At 46.9% G+C, this 22,706-nt stretch overlaps 1 protein-coding gene across 3 annotated transcripts in view; it reads right to left on the minus strand.

The window, feature by feature from the left end:
* TMEM278 (transmembrane protein 278) overlaps nucleotides 1-21,528 on the minus strand; it is a 109,371-nt gene extending 87,843 nt beyond the window's left edge. For all 3 annotated transcript variants that reach the window (XR_014221513.1, XM_082230676.1, XM_082230675.1), the window contains exon 1: nucleotides 20,421-21,528. Coding sequence is in view for 2 of the 3 variants with exons in the window: in XM_082230676.1 (XP_082086802.1) it covers nucleotides 20,421-20,690 (270 nt within the window). In the remaining variant the exon portion in view is untranslated. The remainder of the gene's footprint in view (nucleotides 1-20,420) is intronic.
* Between the last annotated feature and the right edge of the window lie 1,178 nt (nucleotides 21,529-22,706).

A 22,706-nucleotide genomic window follows, 5' to 3' on the forward strand; every position in this document is an offset into this window, starting at 1 on the left:
AATTCACTGGGTGACCTTGGGTCATCTCTTAGCCTATCCTACTTTACAGGGTTGTTGTGAGGGTGAAATGAGGAGGAGGAGGAGAACCGCATACACCACCTTGAGCTCCTTGGAAGAAAAACGTTGTCTATAAATATAATAAACAAGCAAGCAAACAAACAAATCCCCCACTCAGCCATGAGGAAAGAGGGAGGAGGAGAACTATAAGCTCCTACCAGGAGATGCCAGAGATTGAATCTGGGGCCTTCTGCATACAAAGCAGACACTCTGCCCCTGAGCAGATAATAGTCACTCTAATAGCCACCACTGTGCTCACCGAAAATTAATTTTCAGCCCTTCACCATTTGCAAAGCATTCATTTCACTCAGTTCTCCCCACTCCTTTCACCGCTTCTCTACACCCTCATGTCAAAAAGGTGATGTTATTTGTATCTGGCGCCCTCTCTAGGTTAATTAATATTGTTAGATCCAGAGGGGGAGGAAAAGAAATGAAGTTTGATGTTGGAGGGGATAGATGAGACTCAGCGGATGAGCAATGATGAGGGGCAGCCTGAGCTGGATGACGCGCCTCCTTCCCTCTGTGCCAAACCCATCCCTCACTTTTGCCAATGGAAAGGCAGCTTCAAGAGGTAGCGTTTATACTCGGCCAAGCAGGAAATTAGAAATGAAACAAGCTTGCAACAAACTCCAGCTCAAAGCTGATGCTCTACATACTGTGGAACTAAGGGTGCTTCTGAATATCGTTTGCTGGGGGCTCCAAGTGTGCCTGGAGGCATCTGGTTGGCCACAGTGAACCCAGGATGCTGGACTCGATGGGCCTTTGGCCTGAACCAGCTAGAATTTATGAGGTTCCTATGGTCCTAGCAAACACATGAGACTACCTTTGGCCATGTCTGTGTCAGGTTCTCAGCCGCAGTCAGAGGTAACTGGCCACACTCAGGCATTCGGCTTGAGATCCTAGTTGACCTCTCCGTCTGCGTCTCCCGGCAGGATACAGACAAGGTCACCAATCGGCGATCCCACTCAGCGTGAGAGGGACACACCTCTCCCCCTCCTCCCTGCTTCCCTCAGGGAGGGGTAAAGAGACAGACAGAAATCTATTTACATGTCTTTATTCCTGTCATTCCAGCAGTACAGAGAAACGTGTCTGCACTCTCCAGACTCCAACAGTAGAGTAAGAAACTCCACCCCTGTACTTCCAGTACAGGTCAGATGACACTCTGAGCTAACATCCAGTGCTCAGTACAATGAATAGACTGCCCCTTTTTTCCAATAGTACAGTCCCACACATCAACATCCTGTTTTGCATTCCAGACACCTGCAGCTGGCTTTCGCATTGCTGCTTTTTCCTGACAGTCTGATCATCAGTCTGTTTAGCTGGGAACTGGCAGTGGCTCTCCAAGGATTCAAGCAAGGGACATTCCCCCACCCACCCCACTCACACACAAAAACAAAGATCACCACAGCCAATCACAAACAAACAACCACACCCTAGGCCAACCCCAACCTCTCTCACCACCAAAGGAACACAAGTGAACAGCAGAGAACCTGCACAAGCGACGCTGACACAAAACCCTACATACATTAAGCAAAATAGAAACATCGCCACCCGACCCCATCACCATCCCTCCCTCCACCCCTTTTCTTCCTAATGTCTCAGCAAATGAAACTGATTTGTAAAAATGTTACATGGAAAAAATACTTCTGTAAAACAAGAAAATCTTTAATAATAATAAAGCAAGGGACATTCCCAGCTGTACTGAAGAACCAGCATGATGTCATGGTTAGCGTGAACTTGGGAGTCGTGGGTTCATCCCACCCACCCCAACCAGGAATCTTGCTGGGTGGCAGAGACAAGTCCACAATCAGAAACCAGAGAGGATGGAGGCCAAGAGGCAGAGATGAATCAGGCTGGTGAAGATTCCAGGGCATTTTCCCCTCCTGCTGTGACCAGTTTGCCTCCCACCCCTGGTATCCCAGGACCAGAAGAGGTATGAAGGAGGCAGAGGAGAGACAGGAGTCTCAGATTGCTTAGGAGGGCACCTGGGAGAGGAAGGAATTTAGGCAGCTGTCTTCAGCCTTCATAACTGTCTCCTGAGGCAAGACCTACTGATAAGAGTTGTTGTGCTCATTAGGCTTGGCTCCCCTAAGCAGCCTTGGTTTTTTTTCAATAAAGAGTTAACCTTATTTACTCCGTGTGATTTATTGCTGACTGGCTCCCTGACAATGTCCCAACAAGGGAGAACCTCTATTAAAGGTGCAAATCAGGCCCAGTGAGGAGCATGGCCTGGGCAAGGAGTCTCAAGGGCCGGACAGAGGGCCACATTTGACCTCACCCCCAGACCTGAGGTTCGCCACCCCTGCCTTAATGCTCCAGGATCCTACCACAAGCCCGTCATCATGGCGTCGAGTTTCTCAGAATGACAAACGTTCCTCGTTCGAAAAGTAAACAAGGAGGGGGAAATAAGTGAGCTTCTATGAGCCATTGCTCCTTGGGCTCATCCATCGGCTTCAATCTCATAAAGGGAAATGAAATGACAAAATGAAACTGCCTAGAGATTGAGTTCCCATGTGGCTGCTCTGCCTCTTCTTCCCTGTTGTACATTCAATCTCCAGCCTGCCAGCCTGCCCTGATAAATTGCCGAGAGAAGCTAGCAGTCATCAGATTAAAGGTTTAATTATCCATTATGTCTGCCCGGCCTGGTGACAGCTCCTCAAGCTCTTACCCAGGGAACAGGCCGGCGGGAGATTCAGGTGACAGCTCTCACCTGGATGGCTTCCCAGTTCTGCTCAAGGGGACTTGGGGGTTTCTCAAAAGGGTTTGAGAAATGTCCAGCAATGGCATTAAAGTCTCTATGTAATAGAACACCTGCATTGCATGCAGAAGGTCTCAGGTGCAATCCCCAGCATCTCCAGGTAGGGCTGGGGAATCTTCTTCCTTCCTTCTTCTTTGGCGATCACTGGCAGTGAGTAAGATTGTCTTCTATTAAACACGGTTTTAACAATGAGTCCGTAAGTGCCTGAGGAGGCCTATTCTGGATCCACACATCCTTCCACAGTGGAGACAAAGGTTTCTGGGCAGGAGTTGATCACGGTGTGGATTTGCCAAGTGTGCCTTCCTCTTAGCACGTTTCTCCCTTGCGGCCTGAGTTTGAGCATCTTCAAAGCCCATGACACCTTTGGTAAAGGCTGTTCTCCAACTGGAGCGCTCACAGGTCAGTGTTTTCCAGTTGTCAGTGTTTATACTACATTTTTTTAGATTTGCCTTGAGACAGTCTTTAAACATCTTGTGCTGACCACCAGCATTACGCTTTCCATTTTAAAGTTCAGAATAGAGTAGTTGCTTGGGAAGACGATCATCAGGCACCCGCACAACATGACCAGTCCAACGAAGTTGATGTTGAAGAATCATTCCTTTGACACTGGTGATCTTTGCTTCTTCCTGCACACTGATATTAGTTCGCCTGTCTTCCCAAGTGATGTGTAAAATTTTTGGGAGACACCGTAAATGGAATCTTTCAAGGAGTTGGAGATGGAGTTTATATGTGGTCCATGAAACCCTGGACAGCTGCAGACAGTCAGTGTAGTAGGAAATACTGAGTCTGCAAACAGCTCCCCCCCCCCTTCAAAAGTAGAGTGTGGATGTCTAACTGTTGGAGATGCAATAGGGATAATGCTTCTCTAAAACGTATGTTTTTTCATTGTCCTATATTGACTGATTTTTGGCAGGAGGTAACTGAAACCATCAACAGAACTGTATGGAACAACCTTACATTTGCAGAGCAAAATATCCTCTTGAATTACCATATTTTTCGCTCTATAAGACGCACCAGACCACAAGACGCACCTAGTTTTTGGAGGAGGAAAATAAGAAAAGAAAAAAATTCTGAATCTCAGAAGCCAGAACAGCAAGAGGGATCGCTGCGCAGTGAAAGCAGCAATCCCTCTTGCTGTTCTGGCTTCTGGGATAGCTGTGCAGCCTGCATTCGCTCCATAAGACGCACACACAATTCCCCTTACTTTTTAGGAGGGAAAAAGTGAGTCTTATGGAGCAAAAAATACTGTAATTAATCTGCTTGGTCACTGTGAGAACACAATGCTGGACTAGATAGACTAGATAGAGCTCTTATTAGGGCCTTATATTTCACCTGCTACCTGCTTACTTTTTAGGAGGGAAAAAGTGAGTCTTATAGAGCAAAAAAAATACGGTATATACCCAGCACATGGAACCTTACAAAAGGACAATACGAGCGGACTCTCCTTGCCCATACCACAGCAAAAAGACTGATACTGATAAACTGGAAAAATAAAAATGTGGCTCCCTTCTATGATTAGACTTATACAAACTCGCAACATATGAACAACTTGCATGTAAACAAAGACTTGCCATGGACAAATTAAATGATATTTGGAATCCATTCTTACAAATACTATTAATAGGTTAAGATCTGATACAGTACAGTAACAACCTCATAAAATATAGAGTTTTGGGGGTTTTCCCCCTCCCCCCTTTGTTTGCCTTTCTGCACGGGTTCTGTTTCTCTTTTTCTCTTTTTTGTTTGTGTCTCATAATCCCTAGCTAATACATGGGTAGGCAAACTAAGGCCCTTCTAAATCCGGCCTGCAGACAGTCCGGGAACCAGCATGTTTTTACATTAGTAGAATGTGCCCTTTTATTTAAAATGCATCTCTGGGTTATTTGTGGGCCCTGCCTGGTGTTTCTACATGAGTAGAATGTGCCCTTTTATTTAAAAAGCATCTCTGGGTTATTTGTAGGGCATAGGAATCCGTTCATTTTTTCCCCTTCAAAATATAGTCTGGCCCCCCACAAGGTCTGAGGGACAGTGGACCGGCCCCCTGCTGAAAAAGTTTACTGACCCGTGAGCTAACAGAACCAGTGGTCAGGGATGATAGGAAATGTAGTCCAAAACATCTGGAGGGCCAAAGGTTGGGGATGCCTGGACTAAATGACCATTGGGGTCCCTTCCAACCCTAGAATTCTATGATTCTACCACCACTAGGGATAATGGAGAATCGCAACAGAAACAGAGAATCAGTGTGGTATAAAAGAGTACTGGGACAAGACTTGAGAGACCAGAGTTCGAATCCTCACTCATTAATGAAGCTCACTGGGTGATTCTGGTCCAGTCACATCTCTCAGCCTGACCTACCTTGCAGGGCTGTATGAAGAAAAAACAGGCGGGAGGGGAGCTATGCACGCGACCTTGAGCTCCCTGGGAAAAAATATGGGCTCTAAATCCAATAAGTAAATAAACATCTGATTTTCACTTCTTCATTCCATGTCTGCACCAGAAATCAATGCAGCAAATACAATCGTTGGCCACTGTTCGTTCCAGTATGCAAATAGTACATAATTGATTGCACTCCTCCTCGCTGCCCATTTGCACTGTGTTTCCTTTGCAATGAGATGAATGGGGTGGAATAATGTAAAGGCTGCGTAATTAATAACGTGGCTTTGCTGCAGCCAACAATGAAGTGAATAGTCGACTTTTTTGGCAGAAGGCGGATTGCAGCGGAATGGAAACGCTGCTCTGGGTCACGAATGGAAAAGGATGACTTTCTCCAACTACCACCACTCTATACATTGCCTTCTGCTGCTTGCTAACTGAAAGGTTTGACGCCCTGCCCATCAGAGCCTGTCCGCCTTTTGTCTTGCCTGCTCTCTTTTTCCGTGGCCAGCGTGCCTTTGCTTCGCCTTCGGCTGCAGATCACGCAGAGCAAAGAAACAGATGCCGGCTTTATGAGCGGCGCTTTATGACTCAGCCTGAAATTAAAACCGTCTGAGTCCAAATGCGGCTGCTTGCTGCTGCTGCTGTTTCTTTTGTCACCCAAGAGGCCGGCGAGAAATGGAAATTCTTGTCTTGTCCCAAAACAAATGAAAAAGGGCTGCAATATTTGTCCTCCTTTACTACCGCAGGAGAGGTTGCCGAATGGGCTGGCGTTGATTTGAAAGGCGTCCGCAGCGCCAGGATATTGGATGTTGCAAGGCAGGGGGGAAATTCCGGAAAGGGCAGCTGAAAAGGATCAAGGGGTTGGAGCAACCCCCTGATGAGGAAAGGTTGCAGCGTTTGTGCCTTTTCAGCTTAGAGAGAAGGAAATGAAAACGACTTAATGGAGCCATTTCTCAAACTTCCTCCCTTTTTTGGAGCCCCTGCCCATAGGAACACAAGAAGAGACGCTGGATCAGGCCAATGGCCCATGTAGTCCAGTATCCTGTTCTCACAGCAGCCAACTAGAAGCCTGTGGGAAACCCAAAAGCAAAACATGAGCATACCAGCCCTCGCCCTTTCTGTTGTTTCCAGCAGCTGCTATTCAGAAGCATTTCTGCCTCCAACCGTGGAGGCGCAGATAACAGCAGCAGCAGCAGCAGCAACAACAACAACAACAATAAAGTGGTACCTCGGGTTACAGACACTTCAGGTTAGATACGCTTCAAGTTACAGACTCCACTAACCCAGAAATATTACCTCAGGTTAAGAACTTTGCTTCAGGATGAGAACAGAAATCGTGCTCTGGCGGTGCAGTGGCAGCAGGAGGCCCCATTAGCTAAAGTGGTGCTTCAAGTTAAGAACACTTTCAGGTTAAGAACAGACCTCCAGAACAAATTAAGTTCTTAACCACTGTAATAATATATTATTTATACCCCGCCCATCTGGCTGGGGTTCCCCAGCCACTCTGGGCGGCTTCCAACAGAATATTAAAATACAATAGCCTATTAAACATTAAAAGCTTCCCTAAACAGGGCCACCTTCAGATGGTCTTCTAAAAGCCTGGTAGTTGCTTTTCTCTTTGACATCTGGTGGGAGGGCGTTCCACAGGGCGGGTGCCACTACCGAGAAGGCCCTCTGCCTGGTTCCCTGTAACTTGGCTTCTCGCAGCGAGGGAAGGTGGAGGGTGAAGGCGCGGTATACCTTCAGGTATACTGGATTGAGGCTGTTTAGGACTTTAAAGTTCAGCACCAACACTTTGAATTGTGCTCGGAAACGTCAGAGCCCGTCAGAGTTGACAACACTAGCCTGATGGACCACGAGTCCATCAAGGCAGCTTTCAATGTTCTCTTACTGATGTCGCAATCTCTAATGAGAACTATTTTCCACCGCGTGTTTGAGAGGCCATTCATTGTGGCAAGAGGTTTCGTCAACAGCTATGATGAGCTGCCCTTGCTAGAAAGCGGAAAGGATGAAAGCCATCAGCCAAAAGGCAGCCCTTTTCAAAAAGCCAAGCGGTGATGACTGCTTTTCAGCTTGTTAGCTGCGCCGGGCAGGATCAAAGAACAAAAAGCCAAACTGAAATGCGAAAGGGCAAGCTAGCATCCTTAAGAGTAGACAGCCATGACCCGCTTCAGAAGATCTCCCCTTGAGACTCTGAATTCTGCATTAAAGCTAGACTTGATTGATAGGTAGGAGCAGCAGGGCAAGCTCCTCCAAAGTCTGCCCCCAGCTGGTGAGAAGGGGCAGCGCTTCAGCGACACTTTATTAATGATGCAAATTCATAACCAGTGGCAGATGTGGTCCAAATGCCTATTTCACATCGTGTTTCCTCGTGTTTCCACTGCTTCTTTCCTCAGCTAACCTGCACCAACAGTTTCTTGGTGGCTCCGGTCAATTCCTCTGTTACTTGTTGATTTTATTCAGGGGTGCCAACTGCAATAAAATATGGAGGGGGGCACATAATCGATCACAAGACGTGGCACCTAGCCTCCTCAGATATTTTATTGGGTGGGGTGAGAGTGTTGCAGCACTGGGAGATTGCAAAAATTGACCCCAAAGAGCAGCAGCTCACAGCTGGATTTCCCCTGACTTCTCCTGAGGAGACTCCTCTTGAGAAAATGTGTCTCAGCAGCTAAACCCCTGCACAAACTGTGAGCTTTTCTGGAAATCTGGGGGGGGGGTGTTGAGGCATGACTTGGTTAGATAGGTTGCTGGGGGGGGTAGCAGGTGAAATATAAGGCCCTAATAAGAGCTCTATCTAGTCTATCTAGTCCAGCATTGTGTTCTCACAGTGACCAAGCAGATTAATTACAGTATTTTTTGCTCCATAAGACTCACTTTTTCCCTCCTAAAAAGTAAGGGGAATTGTGTGTGCGTCTTATGGAGCGAATGCAGGCTGCGCAGCTATCCCAGAAGCCAGAACAGCAAGAGGGATTGCTGCTTTCACTGCACAGTGATCCCTCTTGCTGTTCTGGCTTCTGAGATACAGAATATGTTTTTTTCTTGTTTTCCTCCTCCAAAAACTAGGTGCGTCTTGTGGTCTGGTGCGTCTTAGAGAGCGAAAAATATGGTAATTCAAGAGGATATTTTGCTCTGCAAATGTAAGGTTGTTCCATACAGTTCTGTTGATGGTTTCAGTTACATGAGTAGAATGTGTGCTTTTACTGTATTTAAAATGTATCTCTGGGTTATTTGTGGGGCATAGGAATTCGTTCATATATTTTTTCAAAATATAGTCCGGCCCCCAAAAGGTCTGAAGGACAGTGGACTTGCCCCCTGCTGAAAACGTTTGCTGACCCCTGGCATATAACCACCCCAATAACATCATGAGCACAAGCCACCCTGAAGGCACAACGGGCATGCTTTGTGTGGGGCAGTTGTAGAATTATAGAATTCTAGGGCTGGAAGGGAAGTTTTTAATGTTTGACATTTTAATGTATTTTTAATCTTTGTTGGAAGCCGTCCAGAGTGGCTGGGGAAACCCAGCCAGATGGGCAGGGTACAAATAATAAATTATTATTATTATTATTATTATTATTATTATTATTATTATTATTAGCGTCATCTAGTCCAACCCCCCGGAAAGCAGGAGTCTCAGCTAAAACATCCAAGACGGATGGCCATCCAACTTCTGCTGCTTGTATCCATGCCAGAAGATGCAAATAGTGCAGGACGTAGGGGCCACACTGGTCCCAGGAGCAGGCTACTGGTGGCATATTACTTCTCTGCTTGTCATCACTTTGGGCAGGTTCAAGGTTCTTGTGTTAATCACAAAGCCTGGAACAACCTGGGCCCAAGCGGTGCCTCAACAACCATCCGGTTTCCTTATTCTCCACCTTGGTCATTGAGATCCTCTGGCTCCCCACACTCCCAAGGTTCAGTCAGCCTTTACTGGTGTTGAAGGCAATGCCCTGTGGAACTCCCTGCCAGTTGAATCTGGGCAAGAACGCTCCTTGCCTTACCTTTTCGCTTCTCTCGGAAAACTGTGTTACTCAGGCAGGACTTTGAAATGTGACTTCTGCTTTCCCCCTCCAACCAGCTTTTAATTGGTTTTTTTTTTAAAAAAGTTATCTTCTTGTAATTTTGCACGTTCTATGCCATCTCGCTGTATTTTTCCTGAACAGCGTGGTCTATAAATATCTAAATAATGAAATGAAATGAAAAGGGTCTGGAAAGGCAGCCAGAACAAAAAAAGGACAGATGAGGAGAAAAGGTGGCCTTGCAGGCATCATGAATGATTCCTTTTCAGGCCTGCCTACTTTAGCCATTAGTCCAGCGAAAGGATTTGCTCATCAGGCAGAGCCTAATGCAGGGAGAGAGGAAAGCTTTCTCCTTCCTCGCCACCCTCTGCTTTGAAAATGGCACAGGAAAAATGAAAAGCCCAAAAGCACATAGAGAGAATATTATTTAATGGACAAAAGCAAAGGTTTGGATAACCCTTTTCGAGAAGGATGGTCTGTTAGAGAAAGAACCAGGCAGGCTTTGAGAGCGGAGCTGCTAAATGGAGAGGGGGCATTTGTTGACGCCTCCCCCCCCCTTGCTAAAGTGGTCAGTGGCTTTTTTAAAAATAAAAAGGAGAAGGAAAACTTGGCAACAGGCAAGCCTAAAGAAAAGAAACCAGCAGTTCCCAAACATTTGGAGGCCACTGACCCCTTGGCTCCATAAACTCATCTCCAGCTAATGCCCCCTACCCAATAAAAAGGGATTATTCAGAATAACAGTTTGCAGGACCCACTAAGGAGCGAGGAGACGAGGGACAAGGAAGAATGAGCAGAGGGGGAAACCGTGATTTGGAGCTTGGGGGAGGCAAATCCAGAAATCAGGACCAAACAATAGATCTAAAGGACGCAGCAAAGCTAGGAAGACTACCCAGTGCAAATAAAAGGTAAAGGGACCCCTGACCATTAGGTCCAGTCATGACCGACTCTGGATTTGCGGCACTCATCTCGCTGTATTGGCCGAGGGAGCCGGCGTACAGCTTCCGGGTCATGTGGCCAGCATGACTAAGCCACTTCTGGCGAACCAGAGCAGCGCATGGAAACGCCGTTTACCTTCTACTTGCACTTTGACGTGCTTTCGAACTGCTAGGTTGGCAGGAGCTGGGACCGAGCAACGGGAGCTCACCCCGCTGCGGGGATTCGAACCGCCGACTTTCTGATCGGCAAGCCCTAGGTTCTGTGGTTTAACCCACAGTGCCACCCGCATCCCACAAATACGTGGCCTTTAATGGTCCTTTCCAAGATGCAATCCCTGTCTGAAACCCTGCAGAGTTTCTATCAGTCGGTGCAGACAATACTGAGCTACACAGACCCCCTGGTTTGACTCTGTACAAGGCAGCTTTCTATTTTCCCCAAACATCTTGCCATTTCTTCTCCAGCAAGTTGCTCCAGCCCCCCATAACATTTCTCCACACCTTTCTGGCTGCTTAACAATAGGCTTTCAGGATGTGCTGAGATGGTGGATGGGGAGATCTCCTGCATGACAGGTAATTAGGACCTATAAAATCTTGGAGAGCTTCCTCGGTCCTTGGAACGCTGACAGTAAACAACCCCAATGAGGTAGGCGGTCTTGCTCCTCTGTGGCTGAGAAAATGTCAGCGCTAACAAATATCCGGAAGGAGGAAGCTAAAAAAATAAAATAAAAGGGGGGGGAGTGAGGGACACAGAGACTGTACAGATTGAAACAGCATCGAGCTATTCCCTTACTCTTTTGAGGGAAGAGAGATGGAGCTGTGTTTAGAAGAGTTAATTGTGTTTGGAGGGAGGTATGGCATCCCGTTGTTCTTTCCACCCACTTTTCCTGCAGGTCAAAGAGGCGCAGCAGGTTCTTAAAGCAGCTGACAAACCTGTTCAGCCAAAGGCAAAAGTATGAAAGTTCTGCAGGGAAGGGGAAAGGGAAATTAAACTTGCCATCATCAACAAATCTCTCTTTCTCTCTCGAGACATAAAACGTGGGTAGGCAAACTAAGGCCCAGGGCCGGATCCGGCCCAACCACCTTCTCAATCCAGCCCGCGGACAGTCCAGGAATCAGTGTGGTTTTACCTGAGCAGAATGTGCCCTTTTATTTAAAATGTATCTCTGGGTTATTTGTGGGGCATAGGAATTTGTTCATTTTTTCCCTTCAAAATATAGTCCGGCCCCCCACAAGGTCTGAAGGACAGTGGACCGGCCCCTTGCTGAAAAAGTTTGCTGACCCCTGCATAAATAGATTTGGTAGGTAGGTAGGTAGGTAGGTGGAAAGCTAGATAGATAGCAGACCCTCCAAATGTCCCTATTTTCCAGGGATGTCCCTGATTCAGAGATGACGTCCCAGTTTCTGATCTGATGCCGGAATGTCCCGCTTTTCCTTAGGACGTCTCTATTTTCATTGGAGAAATGTTGGAGGGTATGGAGCTATCCGATCCCCGAGCCTTCTGAAGGCAATCCTGGATAGGGATTTACGTTCTTATCTATGTTGGATGCTGCCCAGAGTGGCTGGGGCAAACCAGTAAGATGTGTGGGTACTTATGGGTACTCAGTACTGGCACCTTTTTCTTCTTAAAAAAGCAAAGCACTGATGATGGGCTGCTGCCAGGACAAACTAGATTTTAATTGCTGGTTCTAAATGTGTTCTATGTCTTTTATTCATTCTTTCTCACTAGTTTGCTCCTATTACTTTGTATTGTTGTTTTTCAATGTTGTAAGCTGCCTTAAAGCCCACATTGGGAGACAGGTGCTTTCTATCTATCTCTTTCTCTATCTGTCTCTCTCTCTCTCTCTATCTAGTTATCTACACACACACACACACACACACACACACACCAGGGCCGGATTTAGGTTTGATGAGGCCCTAAGCTACTGAAGGTAATGGGGACCTTTATATGTCCAGCTGTCCTTTGTCAACAACAAATTGTCACTTTTTTGTGTTGACTATATGCTATACGGACCTAATAGGTATCTAAAGCCATTTGCCACTGTTGCTGTATGTAGGTTTTATTTTATTTGTTTTTTTATCTTATATTTTGGAAATGTACATCCAGTTTGTTTTTTTCCTTTAATTTTTTGGTGGGGCCCCAAGTGAGTGGGGCCCTAAGCTATAGCTTGTTTAGATTATATGTAAATCCAGCACAGACACACACAGAGACACAGGGAGGGAACCAATATGGCCCCCAAGCATCTCTGTTTGGCAATCAGGACTCTTCCACATCGTACAGCTCAGTGGTAAAGTATTTGCTTCCCATGTGGCAGGACCAGTTCCATCCCAGGAACTCCAGACAGGCATGGGAATGTTCCCTGCTTGGAATCCTGGGCATACCAGTCAGCATGGATGCTACTGAGCTAGATACCATACCCTCCAACATTTCTCCAATGAAAATAGTAAAGGTAAAGGGACCCCTGACCATTAGGTCCAGTCGTGGCCGACTCTGGGGTTGTGGTGCTCATCTCGCTTTATTGGCTAAGGGAGCCAGCATACAGCTTCCAGGTGATGTGGCCAGCATGACTAAGCCGCTTCTGGCGAACCAGAGCAGCGCACAGAAACGCCGTTTACCTTCCCGCTGGAGCAGTACCTATTTATCTACTTGCACTTTGACGTGCTTTTGAACTGCTAGGTGGGCAGAAGCAGGAACCGAGCAATGGGAGCTCACCCTGTTGCGGGGATTCGAACCGCCGATCTTCTGATTGGCAAGTCCTAGGCTCTGTGGTTTAACCCACAGCGCCACCCACGTCCCAAAGAAAATAAGGATGTCTTCTTCTTATTATTATTATTATTATTCCCTGCCCATATGACTAGATTGCCACAGCCATTCTGGGTGGCTTCCAACATCTATAAAAACCTAATGAAACTATTCAGGGCTGCCTTCAGATGTCTCCCAAAGGTTGTATAGTTACTTATCTCCATAGCTGTCAACTTTTCCCTTTTCTTGCGAGGAATCCTATTCGGAATAAGGGAATTTCCCTTTAAAAGGGGGAAACATTGACAGCTATACTTATCTCCTTGGCTCGATGGGACGTCCTAAGGAAAAGTGGGACATTCCGGGATCAAATCAGAAACTGGGATGGCTTCTGTAAATCCAGGACTGTCCCTGGAAAATAGTAAGACGGAGGGTCTGAGATACTGCAGTATACAACAGCTTCCTGTGTTTGTATATCTTCAGGGAAGGGCCATAGCTCAGTGACAGAGCTTTTGCTTTGCATGTAGAAGGTTGCAGGTTTGATCCCCGGCCTCTCCAGGTATGGCTGGGAGTGTCCCATATTTGAAGATGCCAATACTGAGCTAGATAGACCAACTCAGAATAAGGCAGATTCTCATGTTCCAATGGAACTGAATCAGGGAAACAGAGATCTCCCTTTGTAAACCCCGTGTATAATCAGAAATGGCTGGTTTGGTTATCATAAGGAAATTTCCACTGGCGTGGAAAACAAGCAACGCATGCAGCCCCTTCTCCGCAGGGACTGATTGCCGCAAAACCCATCTCATTTGTTCATTTTATTAGCCAGCGACTCTCTTGGATGCCCAATTGAGCAAGCTGCCTCCTCAGTGATGGCAAAGCCATCTCAAGCAAACAACCACAACCGTCTCCCAGGCGAGGGCTGGATCAGCAGCAGCAATCAATGCGCAATTAATCTCCCGATCAACAAATTGTAGGAGGGCCTGCTTTTCGAGCTGTACGGAGCCACACAAATGGCTTTGCCTTATACCCCCCCCCCCTTGATCCCAGGGTTTGTTCACGAAACAAAACCGCACACCGAGGCCGTTTGAACGCCTTCGTTCTGGCACTTTATTTACGGGAAGTTAGTGCCTCAAAGCTGCTTCAGCGCAGACGCTCTTAAATCAGTTCAAGAGTAACCGAAAAGATAAAAGGAGAAAGGAAGCCTCTAATCATTGAAGAGCTGAGGGCAGCTCCAGAGGCTCGAGGATTTGTGGGTGGGTGAGAGGCTGGAAGAGGACCCCAGTTTTGCCAGCACAGTCACGCTGCAAAGGGCACCTGAAGGAGGGGAAAGCTGGAACAGAGACCTCCCAGAGCCAGTGAAGGGTGTGGCTAATATTATTAGTTTTTTGTACCCAGTCCATCTGACTGGGAGTCAGGCTTCAGGGAATCAGCTCTCTCCCTGCCCCCTTTGGCAGTAGATAAGCAGAACAAAGAGGAAGGAGTCTTCTTACCAGTTAGAAACTTTAGTGATCAAAGTGAGAGAACAAAGAATCCATTCCTCGGAATGAAGGTGCTCCCAATTAAGGGTTGCACCCACTTCCTCCCTAGTCACCCACATCACTACCGCGTCTCGTAACCTGATCTCGCAACCACTGTGCTTTCTAGGCTGCCACCTTATCTGCCCTTCTTGACCTTGGGCTGAGCAGATGAATACTTTCCAGAGACAGTGAATCTGTTAACCCTCTCTCTCCCAGTTCTCCTCCTCCTAGCTGTTCCCCGTCCAGTACTTCCCAGCTTCTGCCTTCTGAACTATGTCCCTCTGCAAACCGCTGTTCCAAATCTATACTGTCCTCCTGCTCCTGGGAAGATTCAGGATCCTGATCAGGAGCAGGGGGAGGGGGAGTCACCCCCCATTCCTCCTCAGTGTAGCCCTCCTCAGCACGGTCCCTGACACTGGTTTGCGCCAGCCACCCTGGGTGGCTTCCAACAGAATATACACAAACACAACAGGGCATCACACATTAAAAGCTTCCCGATACTGAGCTGCCTTCAGATGTCTACGGAAGGTCTTATAACATTTATTGCTTTGACATCGGATGGAAGGGTGTTCCAAAGCTTGGGGGCCAGTGCCGAGAAGGTCCTCTGCCTGGATCCCTGTAACCTCCCATCTCACAGTGAGGGAAGGCCTAGAGAGAAGGGAGGGGCCTGGGGGAGAATCCCAGGGGCCAGAGAGAGAGAGAGAGAAATTGCAGAGCCACATTTGTAGAGGAGCCTGATGTTCCCCCCGCAACTGTTGTACAAGGGGTGGGGAATCTGAGAACTATCAAAACTTGAGACGGCAAGCGCAAGCTCCTCAGCAGCCCCAAGGCAGAATGATGAAGGGAGAAACGAAGCCAAATATTCTCAGCTCTCCCCTTAACGGAAGAATCAGAGAGCAGTGCATCCATGCACAGCCCATGTGCGGAATACCTAATGAGAACGAAATTAGTTTGTCAATTTGAATAAATTGCAGGTTGTCCAGAGGAGGCTGGGAAGGAAGCCCGCGCAGCGCTCTGGGATCCGCGGCTGTAGGGTGGATTCTGTTTCTTCGGTTGCTGCCAGTGGCCGGATACCCCCCCAAAAAACCACACACACTCTTCCTTTCTCTGTTTAATTGAATAGACGAATTGCAGAGGCCGCATCTAGCAGGGAGCAGCCTTAATTAAAATGAAATTAAAGAGATTTCAGCCTGCGTGAAGGCAAGCGCAGACAAAAGCAGGAGAGCAGGAGGGCTGCTGGCAAAAGCGGGGAGGGAATCGAGGGTGGCGAGGAAATGGAGAGAAATATTGTGACAATAAAATAAAAAACTGCGGTGAGTAATCAGCGCTGGGAAGGATCCTCTGTCAGCCGAGACGTTACTGTATTTATCCAGATTGTCACAGAGGTTTGGTAATTACTGCAAAGCTATTTTCGTGGGCTTTTTTTTTTTTTAAAGAATGCATAATAATTTGCTTTCCTCCCCACATTTCCTGGCTCTGACTTTCATGCTTGCTTTTCTTAAATCTGCAGGAGGAGTAGGGACATTTTGGCCCTCGGGATATTGTTGAACTACAACTCTTATCTGACCCAGCAAGCATGATGTTGGGAGTTGATGGCTATGCTCTTGCTTCATGGTTGGAGGCAGTAACGCTTCTGAATTCCCGTTGCTGGAAACTGCAGAAGGGGAGGGTTGCCGTTGTGCTCAGGGCCTGCTTATGGGCTTCCCAGAGGCATCCGCTTGGCCACTGCAAGAAGAGTGTGCTGAACTCAGTGGGCCTTTGGCCTGATCTACGCTTGAAGGAGCATCTCCACCCCCATCGTTCTGAGGTCCAGCTCCGAGGGCCTTCTGGTGGTTCCCTCACTGTGAGAAGCCAAGTTACAGGGAATCCAGCAGAGGGCCTTCTCGGTAGTGGCTCCCGCCCTGTGGAACGCCCTCCCTTCAGAAGTCAAGGAAATAAACAACTTTCTGACTTTTAGAAGACATCTGAAGGCAGCCCTGTTTAGTGAAGTTTTTAATGTTTGATGTTTTATCATGTTTTTAATATTCTGTTGGGAGCCACCCAGAGTATCTGGGGAAAACCAGCCAGATGGGCAGGGTATAACTTATTATTATTATTATTATTATTATTATTATTATTATTATTGCTCTTCTCATGTTAAAGGATTCTGGAGAGTATTCAAGGATAAATGCCGTGCCCCAACACATGCATCCTAGACCATGACATGATCGACGTTTCTAAGATTATGCATGGGATGGAGAACATAGATCGAGGAAAGCTTTTATCCCTAGAACTCATAGACGCCCTAGAACTCCTAGAACATTAGATTTCAGGGCAAACGGAAGAAAGGACTTTGTCACGTAGCGAGTGGTTGAGCTATGGAATTCACTTCCCCCAGGAAGCAGTGAAGGGCCACCAACCTGGATGGCTTTAAAGGAGGACCGGGCAACTTTAAAGCTGTTATCAGTGGCTACTGGCCATTATGTCTATTCTCTGTCTGCTCAGTTGGAGGCTTCTGAATACTAGATGCTGGAAACCTCAGGAGTGGAGAGGACCCTTGTGTTTGGGTCCTGCTGGAGGGTTTCTCATCAGGACATCTGTTTGGCTACTGTGAGAACAGGATGCTGAATTAGATGGGCCATTGACCTGATCCAACAGGCTCTTTTTATGTCCATTTTCGTGACTCTACTCTTCGTTTGATACAGCCCAGTGAGGATTTACTTCCAAATCAACATGCATAGGACGGCACTGATTTGGTGTTTACTAATGCTTTCCTGAGCCCTGATGATTTCAGTGGCATTAATCACCATAATCAGCATAAGGACGGACCAATCTATCCATTTCCGTTTCTCATTTTCCCAGCCTTAAATTAGTTCGTCAGATTTTTGCATCAGTTTGCAATTAATAAAGCAAAAAGTCCCCGTGAAAGCCCACCTGCATTTAGTGGCTTTAAAATGAGAACCACACACACCCTTCTTCTTGGCCAAGTTTCAGCTTCTCACACCCCATCTAAGCCAGAGCTTTGGTCCAGCCAGGTTTCTGTAACCGAATGAACTGCTAGAACAGAAGAGTCTGAAGCCACAGAGTGAGAAATGTCAAAGCCACATCCTGAGAAAAGTACTGGCAAATTGGCGCTGTCCATTGCTAGCTGGTGCTGAAAATTTGGAGTGGTCTTGGCTTTTTTCCAGCGCTCTGACCATGAAAGCTGCTTCATAAGCCCATTGTTTTCCAATGGAGACTGGCCCCTTAGTGTGATTAACTGATCCGCCAACCTCAGTCTATCCTCAGCTAGCCCCCATTTGCTCGCCTTCTCACTAGCATCCAGTCCAAGAGGGTGGTGTTTGACCTCCTTAGTTTCAATGTTGCCTTGAGCAGATGAAGAACTAGAATGAGTTGCCTCTGCATATTAGTGGCTCTGACTCAGCCAATCATTGGCTCTGGCTCCACCCACTGTTTGGGCTCCCTGCACTCTGCCCTGCCAGCCCACAATCGGCCCCAGCCAATGTTTTCTATATTATTTATTATTATCATTATTTATTAAATTCATATACGGCCCTTCATCCAAAAATCACAGGGTGGTTTACAGCATAAACATACAAAATGACACATATAATTAAATGTTAACACAATGAAATTTGACACACTGGAAACCAAGCCATATGAGGAAGGGTTGAAGGAGTTGGTTATGTTTAGCCTGGAGAAAAGACTGAGAGGTGATATGAAAGCCATTTTCAAGTATCTAATGGGCTGCCGTGTGGAGCAAGCTTGTTTTCTACTGCTCCAGAGGGTAGGAACCAGTGGCATAGCGTGGGGGGTGCAGGGGGGGCGGCCACACCGGGCGCAACATCTGGGGGGCGCGCTCGCGCTCGCACTCGCAGCTCTCTGCCCCTGCTAAAATCCACAGGTTAGGGGGCACAAATTACTTGCCTTGCCCCGGGTGCTGACAACCCACGCTACGCCACTGGTAGGAACCAAACCAATGGATTTCAAGTAACAGGAAAGGAGATTCCATCTAAATATTAGGAGGAACTTTCTGAAAGCAAGAGCTGTCTTCCGAGCTATCCCATCCCAGTGGAACGGGATAGCTTGGAAGGTGAGGGACTCTCCTTCTTTGAAGGGACGTTTTAAAGCAGAGGTTGGATGGCTGCATTCCCTTCTAGAAGATTTCCAAGGGCTGCATGACAGGGTCAGGAGCAAAAGTGGGCAGAGGCACAAATATAACTTTTATCTTTGCCATTTCAGCACGCACTAACACACCCCTCTCTAGCCTCCATCCAGGCAAACAGGAGACTTTATCAGAGTCCAGCCTGGCAGGGCTGCTGGGGTATGAGGCTTGGGGAGCGTTCCAGGGGCCAGCTGGAGGGGCCTGGAGGGCCACACTGGACCCCCAGGCCTAAAGTTCCCCATTCCTGTTTTAAGAAGCACTGCCTCCAAGCATGTTTTAGGCAAGGGAGGAGGCCAATTCCATCAATGCTGCCTTCTCCATGATCGATATGTCTCTATGATGTCTCCCATTACCCAACATGTTCTTCCTAAACTAAAACAGCGTCATGCTAAACTGAAAGCACACAAAAAAGTTTTACAGAAGATATTAGTTTTTTTATACAAGACCCGCCATAACCTCCCAATACAAGGAAAAGAAAACCATTATTATTATTATTATTTGAATTTATATACTGCCCTATACCCCAGGGGTCTCAGTGCAGTTCACAGAATAAATTCAAGATATAAAACCACAAAATACCTAATAAAAATAAAAACAGCAACTCAATACCCCCCCCAAAAAAAACCACATTTTAAAAGGGCATAGGATGTAAATCGGATCAACCAAAGGCCTGGTCAAAGAGGAACATTTTTGCCTAGTGCCTAAAGGTGTATAATGAAGGCACCAGGCGAACTTCCCTGGGGAGAGCATTCCACAGATGGGGAGCCACTGCAGAAAAGGCTCCGTTCTCGTGTTGCCACCCTCTGGACCTCTCAAGGAGGAGGCACATGAAGAAGGACCTCAGAAGATGATCTCAGGGTCCAGGTAGGTTCATACGGAAAGAGGTGGTCCTTTCCCCCACTATTATGTTAATGGACTACAGCTTCCATCAGTTCTAACCACTATAGCCAGTGAGTTGAGGGTGATGGGATTTGTAGGCCACAAACCTCTGGTGGGGCCAAGTTGCTGCCACTTTGGGGAGTAAGGTATGTGGCCTCCCACTATCTCTGAAGCCTCTTTCTTTGAATGCAAAGACTCGTCCTGGGAACATGTGAAAGAGTAACACAGACTATGGGGCATCTGGGAGTGTGCATAGGGGACATGTTTCAGCATTTAGAAATCATGTCCTGCCCGCCTCATCCATCCTTTTATAAATGTGTGGGTAAAGTTAATGCAGGAAAATGCCCCCCTAGGAAAAAAATGCTTTGAAAACTCTATGATCTTATCAGCCATTCTAAGAACAGTTGGCCAGGGGTGGGAAATCTGTGCCTCTCAGATTACAACTCCCATCAGCCCCAAATGGCAGAGCCCATGGTATGGGATGATGGGAGTTGTAGTCCACCTATAAAGGTAAAGGTAAAGGACCCCTGGACGGTTAAGTCCAGTCAAAGGCAACTATGGGGTTGCAGTGCTCATCTTGCTTTCAGGCCGAGAGAGCCGGTGTTTGTCCACAGACAGCTTTCCAGGTTATGTGGCCAGCATGACTAAACCGCTTCTGGTGCAACAGAACACTGTGATGGAAACCAGAGCGTGTGCAAATGCCACTTACCTTCCTGCCACAGCAGTACCTATTTATCTACTTGCACTGGCATGCTTTCGGACTGCTAGGTTGGCAGGAACTGGGACAGAACAACGGGAGCTCACCCCATTGCAAGGATTTGAACCGCTGACCTTCTAATTGGCAGACCCAAAAGGCTCAGTGGTTTAGACCACAGTGCCACATGCATCCCTAGTCCAGCTATATGGGGCAGGGGAGCACCACGTTGCCTAACCCTCTGATGCAAGGTGAGGGATTGGGCTTCCTAACCAGAAGCATCTGCAAGCCACATGCCACTTACCCGGGAATGGCACTGGAACCCAAAGTAGACCACCACAATGGTGGGCAGGAGCACAATGGCAAAGATGGCGGCCATCAAGAGGAAGTTCAAGAGGAAGGCCAAAGAGTTCATTGCTGCCACCAGGCATGTCCAGGCCCAGCAGCCGCAGGTGCTACGGCGCTCCATGGGCAGCAGCTGATCATCCATGTTGTAAGGCGGAAGTCCCTTGATCATCCGCGATGTGTCAGACAGGCTGTCCATGTCATAGTCATCCATCTCCTGATCAGACATTATTGAAGGGATCAAACAGGACTTCCAGCCACCGAAAAATCTCTCTTTTCAAAAAATCCCCCTGCTCTTGTCTGCCCCAGAACGCCTTCAGAACAGAGAAAGTTGTTGCTAATGTAGGCTTCTCAAAAGAATCTGTGTAGGCTTCTTTGCAGGATCTGGCTGACTTCTGCTGGATTTGATGGGCTTTGATCCAGCAGTGCTGCACTTCTACACAATTGGCCAACACCAAGCATTAAATGGAATGGGGTGGAGAAGACCTACCAAGAGTCCTGGTGGGCGTTTCCAATGTCTGGTTGTCCCCCAGCCTCCTTCCCACAGAAGTTGATCTTCGCCCTGGGCTTTGTCCAGATCTTCTGTTCAAGCAGAGATGCTCTAGCTGGAAGTTTGGGAAGAGAAGGAGAAGCCACACACTTGAACGTGGGTTGTTGCAGGCATGCTTTCCGCTGGGACGTCTCGTTCTACAGGAGTCCCTGCCCTGTTCTGGGACAACCCATGATGCTCAAATCACCTTCCACACAGCCTCTTCAGAAGGAGCAATCTAGCAGTCACCTTTTCAAGAATCAATCTTTGGACTTTGAATCATTCCTTCTCCTCTCTCTCTCTCCTGCAGTTCTGGAAGGCAGAATTTTTCTCTGCCAAAGTTTTTTCTTTCTTTCCCAAATCCCCCAGAAACATCAGCAGACCAGATTCTTTGCTTTGTTCAAGGATCCCAGCGATGCACAGCGGTGAGCGCAGAAGGACAGATCCTGAGTTTAACGGGAGGGTGCTGCATCTCCCTGGCTTTAGTCTACATCAGATGCTTCCTCGCTCTTAGCCGGCTCCGATCGCTGTGCGGTGCTTCAGGGTTTGCAGGCAGTTTCATTGACTCTCTCGCTCTCCCCCGACATTAGCCAATCATTGGCGAGAGCTGCTTCTCAACCCCCCTCCCCTCCCCAGTCAGCACCACTTACTAAACACAGTGCCATCAAGCCAGGCCATTATGAACTCATGTATACATATTGCAGAAAGAAAATAAATAGACCAGCATTTCATTTTCATTTCACATTTAATTCGCACGCTGCCTTTCCATGTTGCTGTACACAAGGCAGCGTACGAGCCGTTGAAGCCGCAAAATATACAAACAAAGGTCACACATCTGATAACAATCCAATCCAAAGCAAATAAGTCACATGGCTTTAAAATAAACTCACATCAAATAAAGTAACATTCAACAATTCATTTCGAATATAATATTGCACAAGAACATTGACTCTCAAAATACCAGCAAATAAGAAACAGAAATTCACCCTCGGCGATTACAACAAATCATTACTAGACTGTAATCAATAAAAATAACAACAAAGTCACAAGACCTAAAAGACCACAGCACCTAAAAGATCATGTAAAAAGACTGAGCAACCAAGTCACACAGCTTATAAAATTACAAATTGCACTTGCATAACTGGTCAGTTATATTTGCCTTAACATCAACTTGCATTAACAGTAAGACTAATCCAACAATCCAAATTTAAACTATTATTATTATTATTACTACTACTATTACTACTGTTAGAATTTATTTGCTGCCTTTCATGTCAAGAAGAAATATCACAGCAGTTCACAAACAAATAAAAGCCAACTAACAAGGATAAAATCAGTTCTGAAAATACAGCTACCCGTAAATAAAATATCTCGTAAAATAAACTACTTTACAACTTCCACAATTAAAACATTTCCATTAAAACAGTATAACAGTTAACAAACAAAGCGGGAGACAGAATAGTGGAACGGTTGAGCTGTGAGGGACCGAAATCGAGTTCAACTCCCTGCAATGCATGAATCACAGCTAAAGATTCAAGTCAGGAGAGAAGGAAATAAGCAGGTGTGTCTTTAAGGGCCGGTGGAATGCCAATACTGATGAGGCTTTTTGCATTTCAGCTGGGAGGGCATTCCACAGCAATGGTGCCACCAATGAAAGAGCCCACCTCTCTGTTACCAAGTCATCATCAGGCTGTGGCAAAACTAACTGGGTGCCAG

The sequence above is a fragment of the Podarcis vaucheri genome (assembly GCF_965113315.1).
Source record: "Podarcis vaucheri genome assembly, chromosome: 7".
In the NCBI taxonomy this organism is placed as follows: domain Eukaryota; kingdom Metazoa; phylum Chordata; class Lepidosauria; order Squamata; family Lacertidae; genus Podarcis; species Podarcis vaucheri.